The sequence below is a fragment of the Pinus tabuliformis genome, chromosome 6 (genome assembly GCF_031772625.1).
Source record: "Pinus tabuliformis cultivar Carrire ecotype Pingquan chromosome 6, CPIR1, whole genome shotgun sequence".
Taxonomy (NCBI): Eukaryota; Viridiplantae; Streptophyta; class Pinopsida; order Pinales; family Pinaceae; genus Pinus; species Pinus tabuliformis.
Window position 1 is genome coordinate 1789928580 of NC_142292.1, and position 19920 is coordinate 1789948499.

At 42.3% G+C, this 19920-nt stretch overlaps 1 protein-coding gene across 1 annotated transcript; it reads left to right on the forward strand.

The window, feature by feature from the left end:
- Window positions 1-274: 274 nt before the first annotated feature.
- On the forward strand, window positions 275-958 carry LOC149266165 (protein JOKA2-like). The gene has a single exon (XM_089407365.1). The coding sequence runs from the start codon at window positions 275-277 to the stop codon at window positions 956-958; it is 684 nt and encodes a 227-aa protein (XP_089263491.1).
- The last annotated feature ends 18962 nt before the right edge of the window (window positions 959-19920 follow it).

The following is a 19920-nucleotide window of genomic DNA, read 5'->3' on the forward strand; positions in this document are numbered from 1 at the left end:
ACCAGGAGATCTTGTTTTTACTGCTATATACAGAGCATCGCTACTAACTTAATGAATCCCATGGATTAGTCAAGGTCGCAAAAGGCAGCAAACTGGTGGAGCAGGCAGTGGCACTCAACCAAATAGCACCGTTCCTTTCATCAATGTGTCGGCGGAGTAGGGTACTATCAAAACTCAACCAACTTCAGGGGATCGCTTTATTCCTTCACCACAGCTTCCATTTGGACAGGTTCATGATTTTGGTTTAAAAGGGAATCAATGCTTTGGTGAGAATATGCATCGAACCTTTTACAAAGGTGTACAATGTGATAGTTGTGGGATGCATCCAATTATTGGCCCCCACTACAAGTCTTTAGTGAGAGATGACTATGACTTGTGCCAAAGATGCTTCTCGGATGCTGGCAATGAAGAAGAGTATATGAAACTTGATCATGCTTTATACAGGCCACCAGATCTATACCGGTCACCACACAAGGAATGCTCTTTTCATAGGGGATGTCACTTTCATAAGTTGCCTATTTTTTATCCTTCTAAATGTCCTGCATTTATCCCCCCTCTTGGTTGTAATCTTTGGAACTCTCCTACATCTATATATTGCTCACAAGGCCCATCTGCTGGGAAACCAGCTAATAAAGCCCCTGGAAAGCTTGACTGCCGTTTTGTTCAAGATGTCACCATCTTTGATGGAACACGGTTTGCTCCAGGGACACCCTTTACAAATATTTGGCATTTGTGCAACAATGGTACACTAAAGTGGCCACATCAAACCCAGCTTGTCCGAGTTGGTGGAGATGATTTGGGGGCTGGAGATGTAGTCAATCTCGAGATTCAAGAGGAAGGGTACGAGGTAGATGATGAGCTAGATGCGGCAGTTGATTTTCTTGCCCCCATACAACCTGGACGCTATGTGTCCTACTGGCGTCTGGTGGCACCTTCAGGTCAAAAGTTTGGGCAATGAGTGTGGGTCCTTATTCAGGTAGTACCACCAGGAGAGGAATGTCTACCAGATCTAATGGACTCTCTTCTAACTTTGAATTAAGTTGAGAAAAATAATTTATCTCAAGGGCAGACCTTAGTAACAGGAGTTCAAACAACGGAACACCAGCAACGAATTGCCATGGGGTTATTGCTACTTAGTGAAGTGGCATTGGGAGAAGTTTATGAAATAGAAAAGGCAGAGTATATGGAAAAGGCTCCCAAAGGGAAGATGAAAAGTCAAAAACCAAAACGTTCAAATTTTTAAACGTAGATATCTACAGTGGCAGAAAAATAAGATGCGATTGCCTATGTTTGTCTTCAGTTATTAAATCTATGCTATAGGTTTGCCTCCTCATTGGCCATCAACAAATAAAATGTAACGCTGCTCCTTTTTAGAGCAGAATTTTCCTATTCTCATGATTTTAGGTGAAACTGCCCCTATTCCCAATCGATCTGTTTTCCCATTCCTGAAGTCTATTTATTGTATGAAAAATTATGTGTCAAGGGTGTTGAGTTCTGAGAAAAAGTGTGGGAAGAAAAAAAACCAGCACTATCACTGTACAGTTTTGACAGAGAAATAATTAAATGGTGCAGCTCTGATTTATAAGATCCTTGCGGTATGAGTTTTGGCAATGTGTTTTTCTCTCTGTTTCATATGTATTATGTGTTGTTTTGCAGTCCATTCATGATTGTTTCCAGTTGAACACTTTCAAGTGAGAAAGGTAGAATTCAGTCATTGCTCTGCCTTGAGGAAGTGTTAAGTCTTTATGTGTTTTCTTATGCCTGGTGTTAGCTACCTATACCAATAGGTTTCATATTTCATGATTGATAATGAAGAGTTCCAAATATGTTCTGCTTTGGTCATGCAAAGATCACATATTCCCAAAAGAAAACAATCTGTGTATATAGCTTGATGTTGTCTAAAGTTTGATGGATGGTCCAACAGCCTAATCTGGATCATGCCATGTTTTAAATTTTCAGTTGTAGAATAGAGAAAGAAGTCTGTCCAAACTGTCTAATCTTGGCAGACAAGTAGCTAGGTAGAGAAATAAGGTTCCCAACTGCTTAATCTGGGGCCTTGGAAGGAATAAGGGCAGTACTAGATAGGAAGTCAAAGGAAAAAGCCAAAGGAAAAGAAAAGGCACACAAAGGGTCTGCAAGTCTAAATGCACCCTCCAAGAAGAAACAAAAAATGCTAGGCAAGTAGATGGGTAGGCAGATGGGGTTGCAGAAGTGTCATTCATTACAATGGAATGTGTGTTGGCCCATGTTCACAAAGCAAAATCAATGAATTGAGAAGGTGTTCTTCTCCATCAGATGGCAGCAAAGCAAAGAAGCATGTCTAACCTCCCTTCTTTCCCTTTTCCCATTTGTTACTAACATCCCCTCATCAGTTGAGATGCATGGAAAATTTTATGGTTTCATGGTGGTTCTTGTTCACTCAAAAGCCACATTTCTTGTCTAAAATTCTTTTCATTTTGATCTACTCCCTAAACTAAGTGATTTTCAAATAAACTTAGTGATATTTCTCCTCATCCACCCCTTTCATCCATATTAACCACTAACTCTATTATTTAAATCCCCTATAGTCCCTTTTCCCTACTATAATAACACTATGGTGTATAAATCCCAGCATTATCTAAATATCCCCCCTTGGCACTATAGCTAAATAAGTTGTTTAGGGAGACTGTGGTCCAACTGGGACTATGGTCAACCCTGTCAATGGATTACTCTAACCCCTGGTTAGGAGTAATAACCTCTCCATAAGCCCAAACCTCACCTCTGCTAAAACCCTCCATAAACCCTTTTCACAAATTAACCCAAAAACCCCAAAAAGCTCGCGAAAACCCTCAATCCTAAAGTTTTCCGCCAAAAGTATTTAATTGAATATTTAAATGAACTGGCAGGGCCCCCCCAACCTGCACGATCCGTCGGAGGACCCGCCAACCGTCCGATCTCTGCCGCCCAGATCTAACGGTGGGCGGTCATTTGCGCTCCCCGACCTGCCGACCTTTAGCGTCCGGGGAAAGTGGTTTTGGGCGCCGTACCCTGGATGCGTGTCAAACGCTGGGGTTGTTCGGAGCCCCCCTCCCCGATACCGCCTTTGCCCAAAGGTGGTGCGGGGAACCCGCTTACCACCATCCTGTTACCGCCTTCCCCTTGCGTCATCAATACGTCAGCATGACGTAGCGCCTTTCCCCGCCCCCGCGCCGTGTGGCCCTCCACGTAACCATGCCACCTTATCCACCCGCCACCGTGTCCTGCCACCCTGGCCGACACCTCAGCAGCCATGTCATCTCCGTACTCGGGGCCCCGCCATGACGTCATGCTGACGTCATCGGCAGAAAAGCGCCAATTGCACGTTTTGTCCAAATTTGTCATTATAAACGACCAAATTAGCCGTTTGCGGTCATTTTCACGCGCAAAAGACGTAGCCGTTGTCAACCAGCTGCCGCGAAAATTCGTTTCCAGCCATCAAATTCAAGTTTCAGACCGCTACAAGTCAAGAATTCAGCTGCCTTAAGCCTTCACGGTCCAGCCCGCAGGCTTTCAAGCTAGTTTGTCCAGGTATTCACCGTAAAGCTTACTTTTCACCCATGCATTCCTTTTCTCTGTAAAATTGCCATTAAAACACTTGTAGAAGTCCACATAAACTCTGCACCTACTACCTAAAACAAGCTAAGCTGACCTGGTGACCCCCAGAACCACAAATTCAGCATCAAAGCAGTCAATTCGCGGGCCAGAAACTGTAAAATTCTCCTCGAGGTGCTCGGCATTGTTCCCTTTTGCTGAGTACAGGCCAGCTTCAAATCTCTGCCAAAGGAAACCTCATACTCTCTACAACTTACCATTAGCAATTCACATCCCTGTGAATTTGCAGCAAACTGCAGAAACCAGCCTGCATTTTTTCACTGAGAAAAACTCCTCAGACTGTGTCTACATTTGACCTATCACTGAAACTCTTAAAGAGACTTCCCAAACCATTTCCATTACCTATTCAAATTCAGATTATATCATGGCAGCCTCTGCATCCTCATCCCTCAGTGTTGCTCCATTAAATCCACCCAATAAAGAGCTGGAGGCCTTGGCATTTGCTGACAAGGACTATCTTATTGAAGACTTTGAGGGTAGCAGGGACTTCTTGCAGACCTTCACTCAACTAAGAGAGGACTATAAGGATGGTCATGGTACACATGGGATATGGGAGTCAAACCTACCATACTATTGTCTCCCAGCTGTAAATGTCTTCCCTGAAATCATTCACCTATGTGCTGAAAACTATGATGAGCAGCACAGAGCTATTATCACTCCATCTGGGAGGATCCTTTTCTACATTAATGCTGAGTCCATCAACAAAATGTTGCATTTTGATCAGACAGAGTTGCTAATCCCATTTTCCATGAACTATTTGCTGGACACTGGTGCCAAGATGACCAGTGAGGAGATTCAGAAGGTCACCAGGAATTTCATGAGACCTGAGTGCCAGCCTACAGGGCCACCTCCCTACCTGGCTGTCCATTTCAATGATGTAGGCAGGCTTTTACTGGACATGATTGCCTATGTGTTGGGATACAAAAACAGTGAGCATGTGGATAAAACAATGCTGGTATTGCTATCTGCTTACAGCCCACGTCAACCCCCTGCCCGCAAATATAACTTTGCTAAGTTCATAGCAAACAAGATTCATGATCAGTTGAGCAGAGTGGACAAACAGGGGGTCTTCAAGTACTCGGCCAATATTTACCACCTGTTCATGTACTACCATTCTGAAGCCTTCCCATGCTACATCAGAAGGCTGGATCACAAAGGGGAAAGAAGATCTGTCATCTTCTGGACCTCTGTCTATCACAAAGTCACAAATTCACCCTATACCTACTGTGAATTTGTTGACCAATTTGTATACCCAGTCTCTTGCCTGTTGATGAGGTCACCTCCTCCCAGAATATCAAATGAGATAAAGAAAGCTCTGCAGCTTTCCAAAAAATATAAAATAGGTGACTGGTACCTATATGAGAACCATACCGTCATTAGGATCTATGGCTGTGAGCTCTGTCCATACAGGCTCCCAAAATATGTACCTATGAGGTTATTTGCCTTGGAGTATTACAGGCAGTTGATTCAGTCCGACCTCACCCATTTCCACAGCGCCAAAAAGAAGGCCCACCTCAAGTTCAAACACCAGTTGGGCCCCTTCATCATGAACAAGAAAGAAGGGTGGGAAGAGGCAGAACTAGTCCTTAAAGATAAATACAAGTTGTCCTATAGTTTTCGGTGGGTCCATTATGACCCTGAAGGTTTCATCACTGCTAGGAGAAACAAGTATAGGCTTATAGGCATTAATCATTGCCAGTACCCACATATTGAAAAATATGCCAACCTGCAAGAATGGCAGATGGATACTCTAGTTGAAAATTTAACTGAGGAAGAGACAATGCTAAAGAATAGGAGGGAGCTTGAAAAAACTATTGACCTGGACTATGTGCAGCAGGTACCTTTCAGACTCCCTTATTCAGTGGGAGAAGGGACCTCGGCCACAAGGACTGCACCACAGGCGCCATCTACATCAGCACCGCTGACAGACAAAGGCAAAGGCATAATGGGTGCAGAGGAGGAAGCAGTGAAGGAAAAGTCTGCCCCTGTAACAGGGCAGCAAACAGGGCAGCAAACAGAGCAGCAGCCAGAACAGCAGCAAGGGCAAACTGTCCTACCACAAACTGGGCTGCTAGCAGCTCCAGCACTGCAAATTCCACCCCCACAAACTAAGCCAGTAACTGCCCCAATTTTGCAGACCCCAGCACATGAGGAAAGGGGTACAAAAAGAGATAGAGAAGAGTCCACTCCTCTTAGTGGATCCTCCCACCAGCCAGAAGCCAAAAGGCAAAGAGCAGACTCCCCAGAGGTAGAAGACATTACTGAAGATGTCTTGGACAGTGCAAGAAAAGACAGGGAGGGCAGTCAGCATACAAGTACAAGCTCCTTTCAGCAGGAGCAAACTTTACAACTCGGTTTGGAAGTGTCCTCCTCTTCCCAGCAGACCAAGAAGCCCAAAAGCACTAAGGCTTCTTTCAAACAAATAAAGGCTCAAAATGAGCTGCTAAGGGCTGAGGTCTACAAGCAATTCATAGATGCAACACCAGCCCAGCAAGAAAGGCTAATGTCGGTGTATGACATTCAGCAGGAAAAGATAATCTTCAGCCACTTTAAGCCCAAAGGGCCGGAGCCTAAGACAGCTGCATATTTTATAAAGACAAGGGTGGAGGTCCTAGCCAGAGATATACATCCCATGGACCAGATTGAACTCCATAAGCAAGCTGGGGAGATGGTCTATGCAACCTTGGTAGAGAAGGCCACCATGGCACATGAGCTGAAAGAGTCCCTGAAAAACACCAACACTCAGTTGGATTTTGAGAGAATGTCCTCTCAGGCCAAAGACAATAAAATAAAGTCTCTTGAGGAGATCATTATTGATCTAGGACATGATCCTAGTGATCCAACGGGTGTGAAGGCCCTCATGAAGAAGAAAGATGATGACCTCAATGCATTGAAGAAGAGGTTAAAGCTGCAGCCCACAGAGCATCCTCAAACAACAGAACTTCAAAAGCAAAAACAGGCTGAGGACCAACTGGACCTCCTAATGCAGCAAGACCAGAGGATCAGGGAATTGGAGAGAGAGTTGGAAGGAGCATTACAAGATAAACAGGCAGAATCCACCTCCCAAGCTCCTCCAACTACTTCAACAACAGCGGCAACTTCAGGGGCAGCAGGGGCACCCACAACAGAAGCAGCAGGAACAACAGTAGCTCCAGATGCCAGCCCAAGTGTAGAGGAATTGACCAAGGCCGTCAAAGCAATGGAGATCCAGGCAGATGAAATAAAGAAGGCCAAGGAGAAGTTGGCAGAACTGGATGCCAAGTATGACAAGTCCAAAGTGACTGTAGCAGAACAGGGCAGAGAAATAAAGGCCCAAAAAGAAAGGATAAAGGCCTTAGAGAAAGAGTTGAATCTGGAGACTGCTATGGCCGACATAAAGAGAATCCTATGGGCCAAAATTGGCCAATCCATCAGACAGCAATGGAGGTCAATAAAAATAATGCATGAGCAGATGGATTTAATGGGCCAAGCTCAAGAAGAAATTCAGAAGGCCAAGACAGTGCTAGGGAACAGAGCAGAGCAGGCAAACAGAATGATAGACTTCCTGAACAGGCAAGAAAGGGAGGAATTGGCAGCTATAGGCATTCCCAACAGAACAGAGGCTGTCCTCTCTGCTAAGAAGATACTAACTCTCAGGAACTATATACAAACAGTGGAGAGGAAGTACTATGAGATGCAAGCAGATGTGGAGGAATACAAAGTTAAAATGGGAGTGCTGCAAGCAAAAGGCCTGCCCAGCTTACTAAGTGGTGCAGGAAAACTGATCTCTCCAGATCAAATGGCCAACAGAATGGCAACCACTATTGAAAATCAGATTATTGCATCTGGCAGTTCATCTGAACAAACAGGGCCTCCCACAGGGCAGAGCTTATATGACAAACTTGAAGGCCTGTTCTTCATTGAGAATGAAGTGAATCACTTGTTTGAAACCCCTCCCAATCTTTATAGACATACAGAGGCCGAGGAAACATTGATAAAGATGCGCATACATCAAATGCCTAAGGAGGATTGGTGGCAATTCATGCTTCAGATTTTGCCACGGTAGCTTCAGTCATTCGGCCACTGCCAGCTCCAGATCACTACAAGACAAATAACATGACAAATGTCAGCAGTTAAAGCAGCTAAAAAGTGACTCATCATACAGACAACGACAGCTATCCAAGTTTCAGACAGCACATCTCCAGCCGACTCTAACAGCCATAAAGTCCAAATATCTTCTGACTATTTTGACAGCTGAGGCATTAAGGAATTACTGCAGCATTCACTCCTTCAGCTACTGCATTCCAGAGATTAGCATATCATAAATGAGATATTAACTCATTCGCTGATATTTTTGATGTAAATTTTGTATATATACTCCCCTGAGTAACTCATAAGGGGTTGATAATTTTCTCTATGAGACAAATGTATTATACACTTTCTGAATTATCTAATACAAAGGGCTGGACGAGCTCAGTGATTTCCTGAAATATTTGATGTCTGGATGATGCTCCATGTGCTGATGCAGAATCCCTGTGTTGTCTGATTAAATAACAAGTTTTTTTTCTCAATCTCTGTTCTTGTCTTTCTTATGTTTATCAAATCATACTCATCTTATACTAAGCTAGCAGCAAAAAGAAAGAATAGTGCAGGACTTGTTTCACTACACCTTGTACTCAATTTTTGCTACTGTAAATGTTTGTCTTCAGGATTACTATGCACATGAATTCTTAATTGCTCATGTAGCTGTTAATTCTATATGTATGAATATCACCTAGAAATTCTTAAATGCTCCTAGGTCAATATTCTCACTGTCTTACTCCAAAGGTTTACTGTAAGATTCTTAATTGCCTTGCATAAACTGGACACAACCCACCCAATCACTTTATGAAAGTTTATTTCTCAGACACTAACCTTGCTCTGCAGCATCACTATAGCAAATCACTCAGCACCTCAAAATAACTAAAGGAGCACTGACTCCATAGCCCAATGGACTAGAACATTTTGGAGAATGCATAAGCAGCTTGACTGAAATTATCATCCAACCAAAACATAAACCAAAACCTGAGCCCAATAACTAGCCTAAAATACTATCAAAACAGAGACAAATTATAAAGAGAGAGCCCTCTCTGATCACAGTTTGGCTAGAAACAGTGATCCAAAGATTGGTTAGTGGTTACCCCGGCCGTATTCCCTTGGGAGTCAAAGGGAACAACCTGGGTGTTAACATAAATGGCGACTCCACTGGGGACTTCTTAGGATTTTCCAATTTCTATACATCTCTCAAAGCTACAAATCAAGCCTGAGATCAGTCAGGAGGCCTTCAAAACTGTTTCTGTGTCACATTGACAGCTTTAGGGAAGAGCTTTTTCAGTAAGTCTTCATCTCAACTTTGAAATATATATAGCCATTCCAGAATCTTTATCCAGTCCTTGCAGATATAAGAACTTCCTATAAAATCCTAAAAAACAGTTAGAAGCTGGCTCCCAAGAAAAATCCACGGCATACTAGGGCAAATCCTGACCCTAATCCACCCATCATTGTTGATAATCCAAATACCATCCCTAGAAACATCAGGAGGCAGCAAAGGCAGGAGCAGCCTGCTGATTTAACTTCAGATTCAGATAATCCCAGCCTTATCTCTACTCCATGCAAGGTCCTTTTCCGGTCTACCCCTAGTTCCCCTAGTTCACCATCCACATCTCAAAGTCCTCCTCTCACATCTTCATCCACTGCACATATCCCCTTGACCAACACTCTAGGTTCACCCTTACCTATTACCCCTGTGGTACCTATTGTTCCTATTATCCCAACTGCCCCTGTCAATCCTCAGAACCCTGTAAACATGGCTAACAGATATGCACCCTTGCAAATACCAACTAATGCTGCAGCTCTACCCCAAGATTACCAAACCAAAATCTCATATTTTGACTCCAATGGCCCTCTGACAGCTGTCCAGCATGCTAAGAGGATGCAAGACCATTTTGAGACCTATGAAATAGATGATGACAGTGTCAGAATGAGGATGTTTGTTCAAAGCCTAACTGGGGATGTAAGAACTTGGTTTAGATCCCTGAATGCAAATTCCATCACAACTCCTGATGAACTGTATCAAGCCTTTACTAGCAGATGGGAGAAGAAGAAGGACCCTCTGCACATACTTGGGGAATATGACACTATCAAAAGAGGTCCCCAAGAGACTGTTTTGGAGTATTGTGCAAGATTTAACAATGTATATAACGCAATCCCACAAAATTTAAGACCCCCTCCCGATTTAGCTTTGTACAAATTCCCGGATGGTTTTGACCCTGACATGGCCTATCAGTTGAAGGAAAGAGATCCTCAATCCCTTGCAGAGGCCCAAAGGGTTGCTGTTACAGTGGAAGCCAACCTAATTGCCAAAAGAAACAGAGCAAGGTTGGAAAAGAGGACTGTTTTCAAAGAGGAACCCTCTGCCTTTGATCAAAAGCTAGATGCAATACTCACTGGAATGAAGAGATTAGGTGACAGAGTGGAATCAGTTGAGAGAAAATCATCATGGGAAGCACCACAAAACAACCCTCCTAGGAATCCAAATTTTAGGAGAACTCAAAACCCAAATATTGGCAAGGCCAGTGCTGACCAAGACATAAGACCCCCTTTCCAAGAAAATTATGCAGAAACTTCCACATCAACAGAGCCCAATGAAGATCCTGAGATTAACTTAATGGGTCTAGATGGTGAAAGTCAAGTTTTCTTAACACAAAAAGATCATGAGGACGATGAAATCAAACTGTTCCAAACTAAATCAGGTGAATCCTTTGACTTTAAACAAGGCTATGACACTGTTGTTTATGAAGTCCATAAACAATACAAGCTGAGGAGCAGAACTGTGAATGTAAACCTGATCTGAATTTGAAACTACTTGAAATTTGTTTGCAAGGTATTCAATTCAGAAATAAACATGTTTAAAAGACTTCCATGTCTTGCAGAAAGGAAACACATGAACTTTTCAGCTGTTTATGACCCATCTAAGCATAGCAGAATTATTTCCTTTTACTGTTTAACACATAAAAACGAATTTGTTCTGCAAAATAAATCAACCACATATGCAAAAGAAGTTGATAAAGCAGTTCACCCCCTCCAGGGCTACGTCTGCTGGGTCCAAAGCCTCCAAATGGGCTTGTCCTTGTTTTTATTAAATGCTCAAATTGAAAATACAGCTGAATAGAAGCATCTACAGGAGAAATAGATGGTAGAAATGGATTCATAACACTTGAATCCTTCAGGATTGACTATTGGATCACCTCCAATGGATACCTGCAACCCTGTACAATCTTCCCAATACTGGCCCCTGGTGGCTCCTAGAACTTTCACGGCTTCAAAACGTATGCAAATGACATATGATGGCTGTAAGACCTACACCAATGGCTTCAGAAGGTCGAAATTATCCAAAATCAAAAAAAAATTCGTCCAAAACCGACTTTCTGGGCCAAAGTTATGGCCATTTACTCCAGACTGCCAGTTTCCCCTAACAAAACCCCAGTTGCATTTAGTTACGGCCAGTTAAGGCCGCCAAATATGGCGGGACCGCCAAATTTGGCGCTCCGCCAAATCCGCCGCCATCCTGACCACTTGTTAACTGCTGTTATCCGGCTGCATGTGACCGGAAATCCTGGGCGGTTAGGTGCATTGGATTATGTGCCAAGGTTTAATGACGGTCAGTTAAAGTCTAATGGCTATCCCCCCATCTCCGGCATGTGACCACGTGTTAACTCCTGCATTTAACATTAAACGCTGGCGGTGATGGTTATGGGCTTAAGCCCTGGTTCTCAGCTCCCGGTCACGTGGTGGGGCGGGGCTGGCCCTTAGGGGTTGGCCCCTTTTTTTCCCGCTCATTCCCAACTTTAAACCATTTCAAAAAATACTTCCGCCCATTATTCAACGTTAAGGGCTTTGGCCTAACGGTTAGAACGTTGGGCTCTTATGTAGATGGTCACGTGTTCAAACCACGGACCTGTCCAAAAATTATTGAAACCATGAGCCAAGTGCTTGATGACGTCACCCAGGGCCACGTGGCGCCCTCCGGGCTTGCCATGTGGCGAGTTCTGATTGGCCCTTGGAAAGGAATATTCTCTGGAATATTTTTTTTTTTTTTTTTTTTTTTTTTTTTTTTTTTTAAATTCCATTTTCTAATGTACTGGACAAAATCTTCTTTTGATCATATCTTCCTCATACGGCGACCATTTTTCGAACCGTTTGCGGCGTCGGAATTGTAAGGACGATCACTTTCCGGTCGTTCAGCTTCGAACCAGTTCTGAGCACTTTGAATTTTGAGCATTTTTACGACACTTAGGACTTGAGCACTTGATCACGCCTCCCCATTGGGAAGCTTTTGGACCCCAAAAGCCTTCAACTACCTGTTAAAGAGGTGAGGGTACAGCTCCCTCACTCTGTCCACCTCCATCCACTTTGCCTTGTTCGGTTTGCTGCCTTTGAAACCAACCCGAACATAATCTACACTGCCCCTCCTTGAAGTGCGTGTCCTTCTGTCAAGGATTGTATCTTCTTTCAGCTCATCTAAGAATTCTGGCGAGAAATCTTCTATAGATGGCAGCTGAACAACACTTTCATGATCAGCAATCAAAGGAGGTTCATACAAACGTAAGTTCTCCACATTGACAACAGAATACATTTGCATGTAGGAAGGCAAATCTAATTGAAAAGCATTATTTCCAACCTTCTTGAGGATTTTGAATGGACCATAACGAATAGGCTTCAGCTTTTTACCTTCTCCTTGCATTCTTTCCTTACTAATGTACAGCCATACCTCATCCCCTTCTTGAAACTTGTGATCGACTCTATGCTTGTCGTGTCTTTCCTTGTACTTGCTTTGACTTTTCTTAAGCTGTTCTTGAATTTGCTGATGTATTTGCTGAATTCTTTCAATGAATGAACAAGCTTTGTCAATATCACTATGTCCCTCAATGGCAACATCTTTCTCAAGAATGAAATCAAGAGGTGATTTTGGCAAGTAACCAAAACAAGCTTCAAACGGTGAGGTGTTGGTGGAGGAGTGCTTGGCGCGATTGTAAGCATGCTGTATGTAGTGCAAATGTTCATCCCAAAGCTTGGGATGCTTGCTGCAATAACCTCTCAAGAGGTGCACAATGGTTCTGTTCACAACTTCTGTTTGTCCATCTGTTTGCGGATGGAAAGCAGTGCTTTTCTTCAACTTGGTGTCCATCATCTCCCATAGGTTGGACCAAAAATTCCCCACAAATCCGGAATCCCTGTCACTAATAATGGAAGTAGGCAAACCAAAGTGAATCCATACATGATGAAAAAATAATTCAGCAGTTTGTTCAGCAGTTATAGTTTTCTTACAAGGCATAAGTATACACATTTTGCTGAAACGATCAACTACTACATATAAATAATCATGCTGCTTTCTAGATTTTGGCAAACCTCCTACAAAATCCATAGAGATGCTCTCCCATGGTCTAGAAGGTACCGACAAAGGAGTATACAAACCAAGCTTCCTATTGCTAGGCTTGCTTGTAGCACATAATGAACAACCTCTTATATACCTTGAAACCGAATCTACCATGCGAGGCCAATAGCAATACCTTTGTAGATGTGCAACTGTTTTGCTCACACCAAAGTGACCAGCAATAAGAGAAGAATGAGCTTCTCTCATGACATTTATCCTCTCCCCCTGTGGTATACACAACTTGCCCAAATGAAACAGCAAACTGTTATGCATGTGATAATCATTTTCCTCTACATGATTCCCTTTACTCAAGTTAGCATACACATCTTTAAAGTCATCATCAGATGCATATTGTTCTATGTAACTATCATGTACAATGGAATCATTCTTAAGTAAAGTAACAGCACCAATAATAGGCCTCGAAAGCATATCAGCAACCTTATTCAAAGTACCTTTCTTGTACCTTATTACCAAATGGAACTGTTTCAAGAAGCCCATCCATCTGAAGTGTCGTGACTGTTGTAACTTGCTTTGTGATTGCAAGTACTGTAAGGGCTGATGGTCGGTATGTATAACAGTTTCTTTGCCCATCAAATAGTGTTTCCACTTTTTGACGCTTTGTACCAACGCATACAACTCCTTATCATATGTAGGATAATTTACAACAGCACCATTAAAAGTTTCAGAATGAAATGCAATAGGCTTACCATGCTGTAGAAGAACTGCACCCATAGCATAATCACTAGCATCACTTTGTACCTCAAATGGCTGTCTCAAATCCGGTAATGCAAGAACTGGAGCTGAACTAATCTTCTCTTTCAAAGATTCAAAAGCTTTTTGTTGCTTGCCTCCCCATTGGAAAGCATGCTTCACACTTGTCACTGCATGCATAGGAGCTGCTATAGAAGAGAAGTTAGAGATAAACTTCCTCCAATATTGAGCTGCACCAAAAAAACTTCTTACCTCTGTTATGGATTTGGGAGTAGGCCATTTCACAATAGCTTCAATCTTAGCAAGATCAATTCTCAAAGCACCTCCTCCTACTATGTGTCCCAAATAAACCAAAGAAGTCTTTCCAAATTCACACTTTGACATTTTAAGAAATAACTGATTCTTCTTCAAAACATCAAGTACTTTTCTAACATGCATGACATGATCTTCTCTAGACTTGCTGAAAATTAAGATATCATCTAAGTAGACAATAACGAAATCATCAAGAAAAGGACGCAAGACATCATCCATTACCCGCATGAAAGTTGCAGGTGCATTGCACAAACCAAACGGCATCACAAGCCACTCAAAGAGTCCTTGTTTGGTTTTAAAGGTTGTCTTCCATATGTCACTTTCTTCAATTCTTACTTGATGATATCCACTACGCAAGTCTAACTTAGTGAAATATCGAGCATCTTTCAGCTGGTCTAGCAAATCATCTATCCTTGGGAGTGGGTAACGATTCTTTACTGTTATCTTGTTTAAGGCCCTGAAATCAACACACATACGCCAAGTGCCATCTTTCTTTGGAATCAATACAATCGGTGACCCACATGGCGAAGTACTTGGCCTTATGAAACCCTTGTCCAACAATTCCTTGATTTGCTTCTTTATTTCAGCATTCTCCATAATAGACATGCGGTACATGCCTATGTTTGGAAGAGGACAATCTGGATGCAAATGGATTTCATGTTGAATCTCCCTCTTAGGAGGCAAACCTGTTGGCTCCTGAAACATCTCATGATATGCATCAACTACATCATACAGATCTGATTTAAGTTTTGGATCACAATTTTCAAATGACTCATGATTCACATCAACCTTGGGCTTAATCATAAGAAGAACAAAATTCTTACTTGAATTGACCAGCCTTTTTACCTGTCCTGCATTCACCATCGTTATATTTGTCTTCTTGCGATGAGCTCTAACAATGAACTCCTTGCCATCTTTGAACAGATGATACTTGTTTTCATGGCGATGAAAGATAGCTTTCCTGTCAAACAAGTAAGGACTTCCCAAAACAATTCCTGCTATATCAAAAGGTACCACATCAAGTTCAACTGTATCAATAAAATGTGCAGTAATTGCAAAGCGCAATGTGCACTTTCTTGAAACTTGTAAATTTGCATCCTTGCAAATCCATCCAAGTGGATATGGCTTCGGATGTGGAACGGTCTCAAGTTTAAGCTGCTTGACCAAGTCCTCTGATATAAGGTTTGCTTGTGACCCACTATCAAAAAGTGTGTCAATCTTAGTATGTTTTGAAATCACCCTTACATGAAACAGTTCAATTCTTTCTTCCTCATTAGGAGCTTGTACATGGCAGTTTGAGGTACTAGTGCTGGCTTGGGTTTCAATTGCTTTTCCCTTCAAGTTTTTCAAACCCATGGCTGCAATTTTAGTTTCATCACCTGAATCATCCCCTAAATCTTGAGGTGTAGATGTAGCAGCAGCAGTTTTCTGTTTCCCTTTGGATTTGTTAGATTGAGGTCTTTTTTCAGGATGTAATTTCCAACAGTTTTTCTCCTCATGGCCTGGTTTAGAACAGTGTTTACATATCACTTTCTCACTCTCCTGCTTGACAGATGCATTCTTTTTGCCCTTTCCCTTGGAGGTTTTCTCTTTGCTTTTCCCCTTGGGGGGCTTGTTTCTACCCTCTTCAAATGTGTTTTTTCCCCTTGCCTCTAAATGGGTAGCTTGGACACAAACCTCGTCTAGGCTAGTAGGGTTAAACATCAAGATGGTGTGTCTAAGGTAGCTATGCAAACCACCAATGTATTTCAGCAAGGTGTCTTGGGACTGTAAATCTACCCCTAACAAGAGAGCTCTTCTCCTGAATTCTTGGGTGTAGTCTTGGACACTTTGACCCTTAAGCTGTCTGAAATTTTGCCAGTTCATAATGGCTTTCTGCATGTGAGCAAGAGGATAAAATTGCTTTTTAATGGCTAACAGAAATTCAGGCCATGTTAAGGTAACCTTACCAAGTTTCTTGATCTCCTCTTTAGTCTTGGCTTCCCACCAGACTAAGGCTGCTCCATCCATTCTCAAAGAAGCCAACTGAATCTTTGTGGCATCATCATGCATATTTTGGATCCTCAGGTAAACTTCCAACTGCCTAATCCAGTTGTCAAGCTTTTCTGCATTCACTTCACCATTAAACATAGGTAATTCGAATTTTACATCAAACTTTAAAAAAGGACTTTTTCCAGAGGATCTATGCTTATGAACAGAAGAAGACGAAGATGAAGAGGAAGAAGGTGAAGATGGGGGTGGTGGATCACCATTTCCTCCATGTCCTTTCTTGGAATGATCATCATCCTTTTTACCTCTTGAAGAGCCCTCTCCTTCAGGTGGATGTTTGGACCCTTCTCCAGCCAATTTCTCATTTCTTTCTTGGTACAATATCCTCACCATTTCAGTGAGATCTAAGAAAGCCTTTCTGAAGACTCTTTCTTCTTCTCTTGGATCTGTCTCTATAGGAATTTCTCCTCCATGTTCAGACATCCTTGAAGCTTCTGCTAAGACTCTTGAGGGTGAAATTGAAGGTGGAGGTGATGGCTCTCTGGCCTTCCTTGACTGAGGATCCTCTCGTTCTCTAGTCAACTGTCCTTCCCCTCTTTTAAGTTTCAACCTGGTAAGCATCAATACTTGCAAGACAATTAGAAGATCTTTGCACAAAAACAATCAAAAGACAACTACACCAGAGATTGACTGAAAAGAGCATTTATCTACTCTGCAATTGTATAACAAGAGCATTTCGAAGGCTTCCTGGCTCAGTTCAGGCTCTGTCTATAGCTTATTTGACTGATTTTGATACAAAGAAGCAACAATCTAGCTCTGATACCAACTTGATCTGAATTTGAAACTACTTGAAATTTGTTTGCAAGGTATTCAATTCAGAAATAAACATGTTTAAAAGACTTCCATGTCTTGCAGAAAGGAAACACATGAACTTTTCAGCTGTTTATGACCCATCTAAGCATAGCAGAATTATTTCCTTTTACTGTTTAACACATAAAAACGAATTTGTTCTGCAAAATAAATCAACCACATATGAAAAAGAAGTTGATAAAGCAGTTCACCCCCTCCAGGGCTACGTCTGCTGGGTCCAAAGCCTCCAAATGGGCTTGTCCTTGTTTTTATTAAATGCTCAAATTGAAAATACAGCTGAATAGAAGCATCTACAGGAGAAATAGATGGTAGAAATGGATTCAGAACACTTGAATCCTTCAGGATTGACTATTGGATCACCTCCAATGGATACCTGCAACCCTGTACAATCTTCCCAATACTGGCCCTAGTGGCTCCTAGAACTTTACCGGCTTCAAAACATATGCAAATGACCTCTGATGGCTGTAAGACCTGCACCAATGGTTTCAGAAGGTCGAAATTATCCAAAATCAAAAAAATATTCGTCCAAAACCGACTTTCTGGACCAAAGTTATGGCCATTAACCCCTGACTGCCAGTTTGGCCTAACAAAACCCCAGTTGCATTTAGTTACGGCCAGTTAAGGCCGCCAAATATGGCGGGACCGCCAAATTTGGTGCTCCGCCAAATCCGCCGCCATCCTGACCACTTGTTAACTGCGGTTATGCGGCTGCATGTGACCGGAAATCCTGGGCGGTTAGGTGCATTGGATTACGTGCCAAGGTTTAATGACGGTCAGTTAAAGTCTAACGGCTATCCCCCCATCTCCGGCATGTGACCACGTGTTAACTCCTGCATTTAACATTAAACGCTGGCGGTGATGGTTATGGGCTTAAGCCCTGGTTCTCAGCTCCCGGTCACGTGGTGGGGCGGGGCTGGCCCTTAGGGGTTGGCCCCTTTTTTTCCCGCTCATTCCCAACTTTAAACCATTTCAAAAAAATACTTCGCCCATTATTCAACGTCAAGGGCTTTGGCCTAACGGTTAGAACGTTGGGCTCTTATGTAGATGGTCACGTGTTCAAACCACGGACCTGTCCAAAAATTTTTGAAACCATGAGCCAAGTGCTTGATGACGTCACCCAGGGCCACGTGGCGCCCTCCGGGCTTGCCACGTGGCGAGTTCTGATTGGCCCTTGGAAAGGAATATTCTTCGGAATATTCTTTTTTTAATTTTTAATTTTTTTTAAAAAAAAAATTCCATTTTCTAATGTACTGGACAAAATCTTCTTTTGATCATATCTTCCTCATACGGCGACCATTTTTCGAACCGTTTGCGGCACCGGAATCGTGAGGACGAGCACTTTCCGGTCGTTCAGCTTCGAACCAGTTCTGAGCACTTTTAATTTTGAGCATTTTTACGACACTTAGGACTTAAGCACCTGATCAAAACCAACCTGAAAAGATAAAGGATAATCAGCAGCCTAAAAGAGCCATAGTCACAGGGCCTAATGACAAAACAAATTCACCTGCAGAAGAAGTAATTATTGAAGAGATTACTGAATCATTGTCCTTAAAACAACAGCCTATGGCTACTTCATCCTCTCACCCTAATTTAAATATTACTCCTCAAGAGATGAGTAAAAAGGATAAGTCCCAAAATCAAGATAAAAACCAAGAAGAAGATCTAGTGAACAAGGAAAGGACTGTTATCCACAACCCTAAGACCCAATCTGAAAAACCCTTTGACCTAGAAACTGAAATTGGCAAACTAAAGATAGCAATTCCTCTCTCAGAACTAGCCAAGCATGACATCTACAAACAACAGATCAAGAAGTCCCTTCAACTCACTAGCAACAAAGATGATGTCAATGTGCTGGATGACACCCCAGAATTACTGTTCGGCCCAGAAGTGGATGGAAAAATGGTAGTCACAGGGGTATTACCTTTCTATGTCAGCTTACATATTCATGATAAAATATTACATAATGCAATGTTTGACTCAGGTGCCTCTCACAATCTCATGCCAAAAGCAGTCATGGAGAGATTGAATCTAGACATAACAAGACCATACAAGGACCTGTTTTCCTTTGACTCCAGCCAAGTCAAGTGTCTGGGTCTCATAAAAGATTTATGTGTGTCTCTGGTTCAGTACCCCAACAAAACAATCCTAATGGATGTTGTAGTTGCTGATATCCCACCTAAGTATGGGATGTTGTTATCAAGATCATGGGGAGCTAAACTCCAAGGTTCCCTACAATTAGACATGTCATATGCCACCATCTCTGTTTTTGGGCAACCAAAAAGACTGTACAGAGAAACACTCATGAAATACATGGTCAGCAGTGAAGAAAAGCCTCAAAACTTTCCCATATATGCTGTCCATTCAGACATAGACTCATACATTCTCTTCAATGACAGCACAACTCCCTCAAAAGGTGAGGTTGAAACCAAGATACTCATATAGGAGGAAGACTCAAAGGAAAGAATTACCACCCATGAAACAACAGTCAATCAAACACTAGATACTGCTGCTGTTATAAATATCAAGCATACCCAATCAAATGATGAAACTGTCCTAGAAGACAAGCTAGATGAAAAACCACAACTTCTACTCACATTTCCAGCCCATGAACAGATCATTAAATCTCCTTCCCAACAGGATATTCTATGGTTCCTTGAATTTGATGGCTCAGTCAACAAGTTAGGGGCAGGAGCTGGAGTTTGGGTACACAATAAAGAAAATAGTCATGCAGAAGGCAGAGCCTATAGATTGAACTTCAGATGTACTAACAACATGGCAGAATATGAAGCTCTTTTACTAGGCCTCGAGTTAGTAAAGTTCTTACAAGCTGCCAGGGTTTCAATCATGGGTGATTCAGATTTAGTTATTCAACAAGTGAAGGGAAACTTTGTCACCAATGACAAAAGACTAAGGACTTATAGGTCTGCTGTTGCTGAGGTACTAAACTTTTTCTCTAA

Excerpts from the sequence above, each read along its gene's own strand:
- LOC149266165 (XM_089407365.1), top strand. The coding sequence starts at position 275 with ATGCATCGAACCTTTTACAAAGGTGTACAATGTGATAGTTGTGGGATG.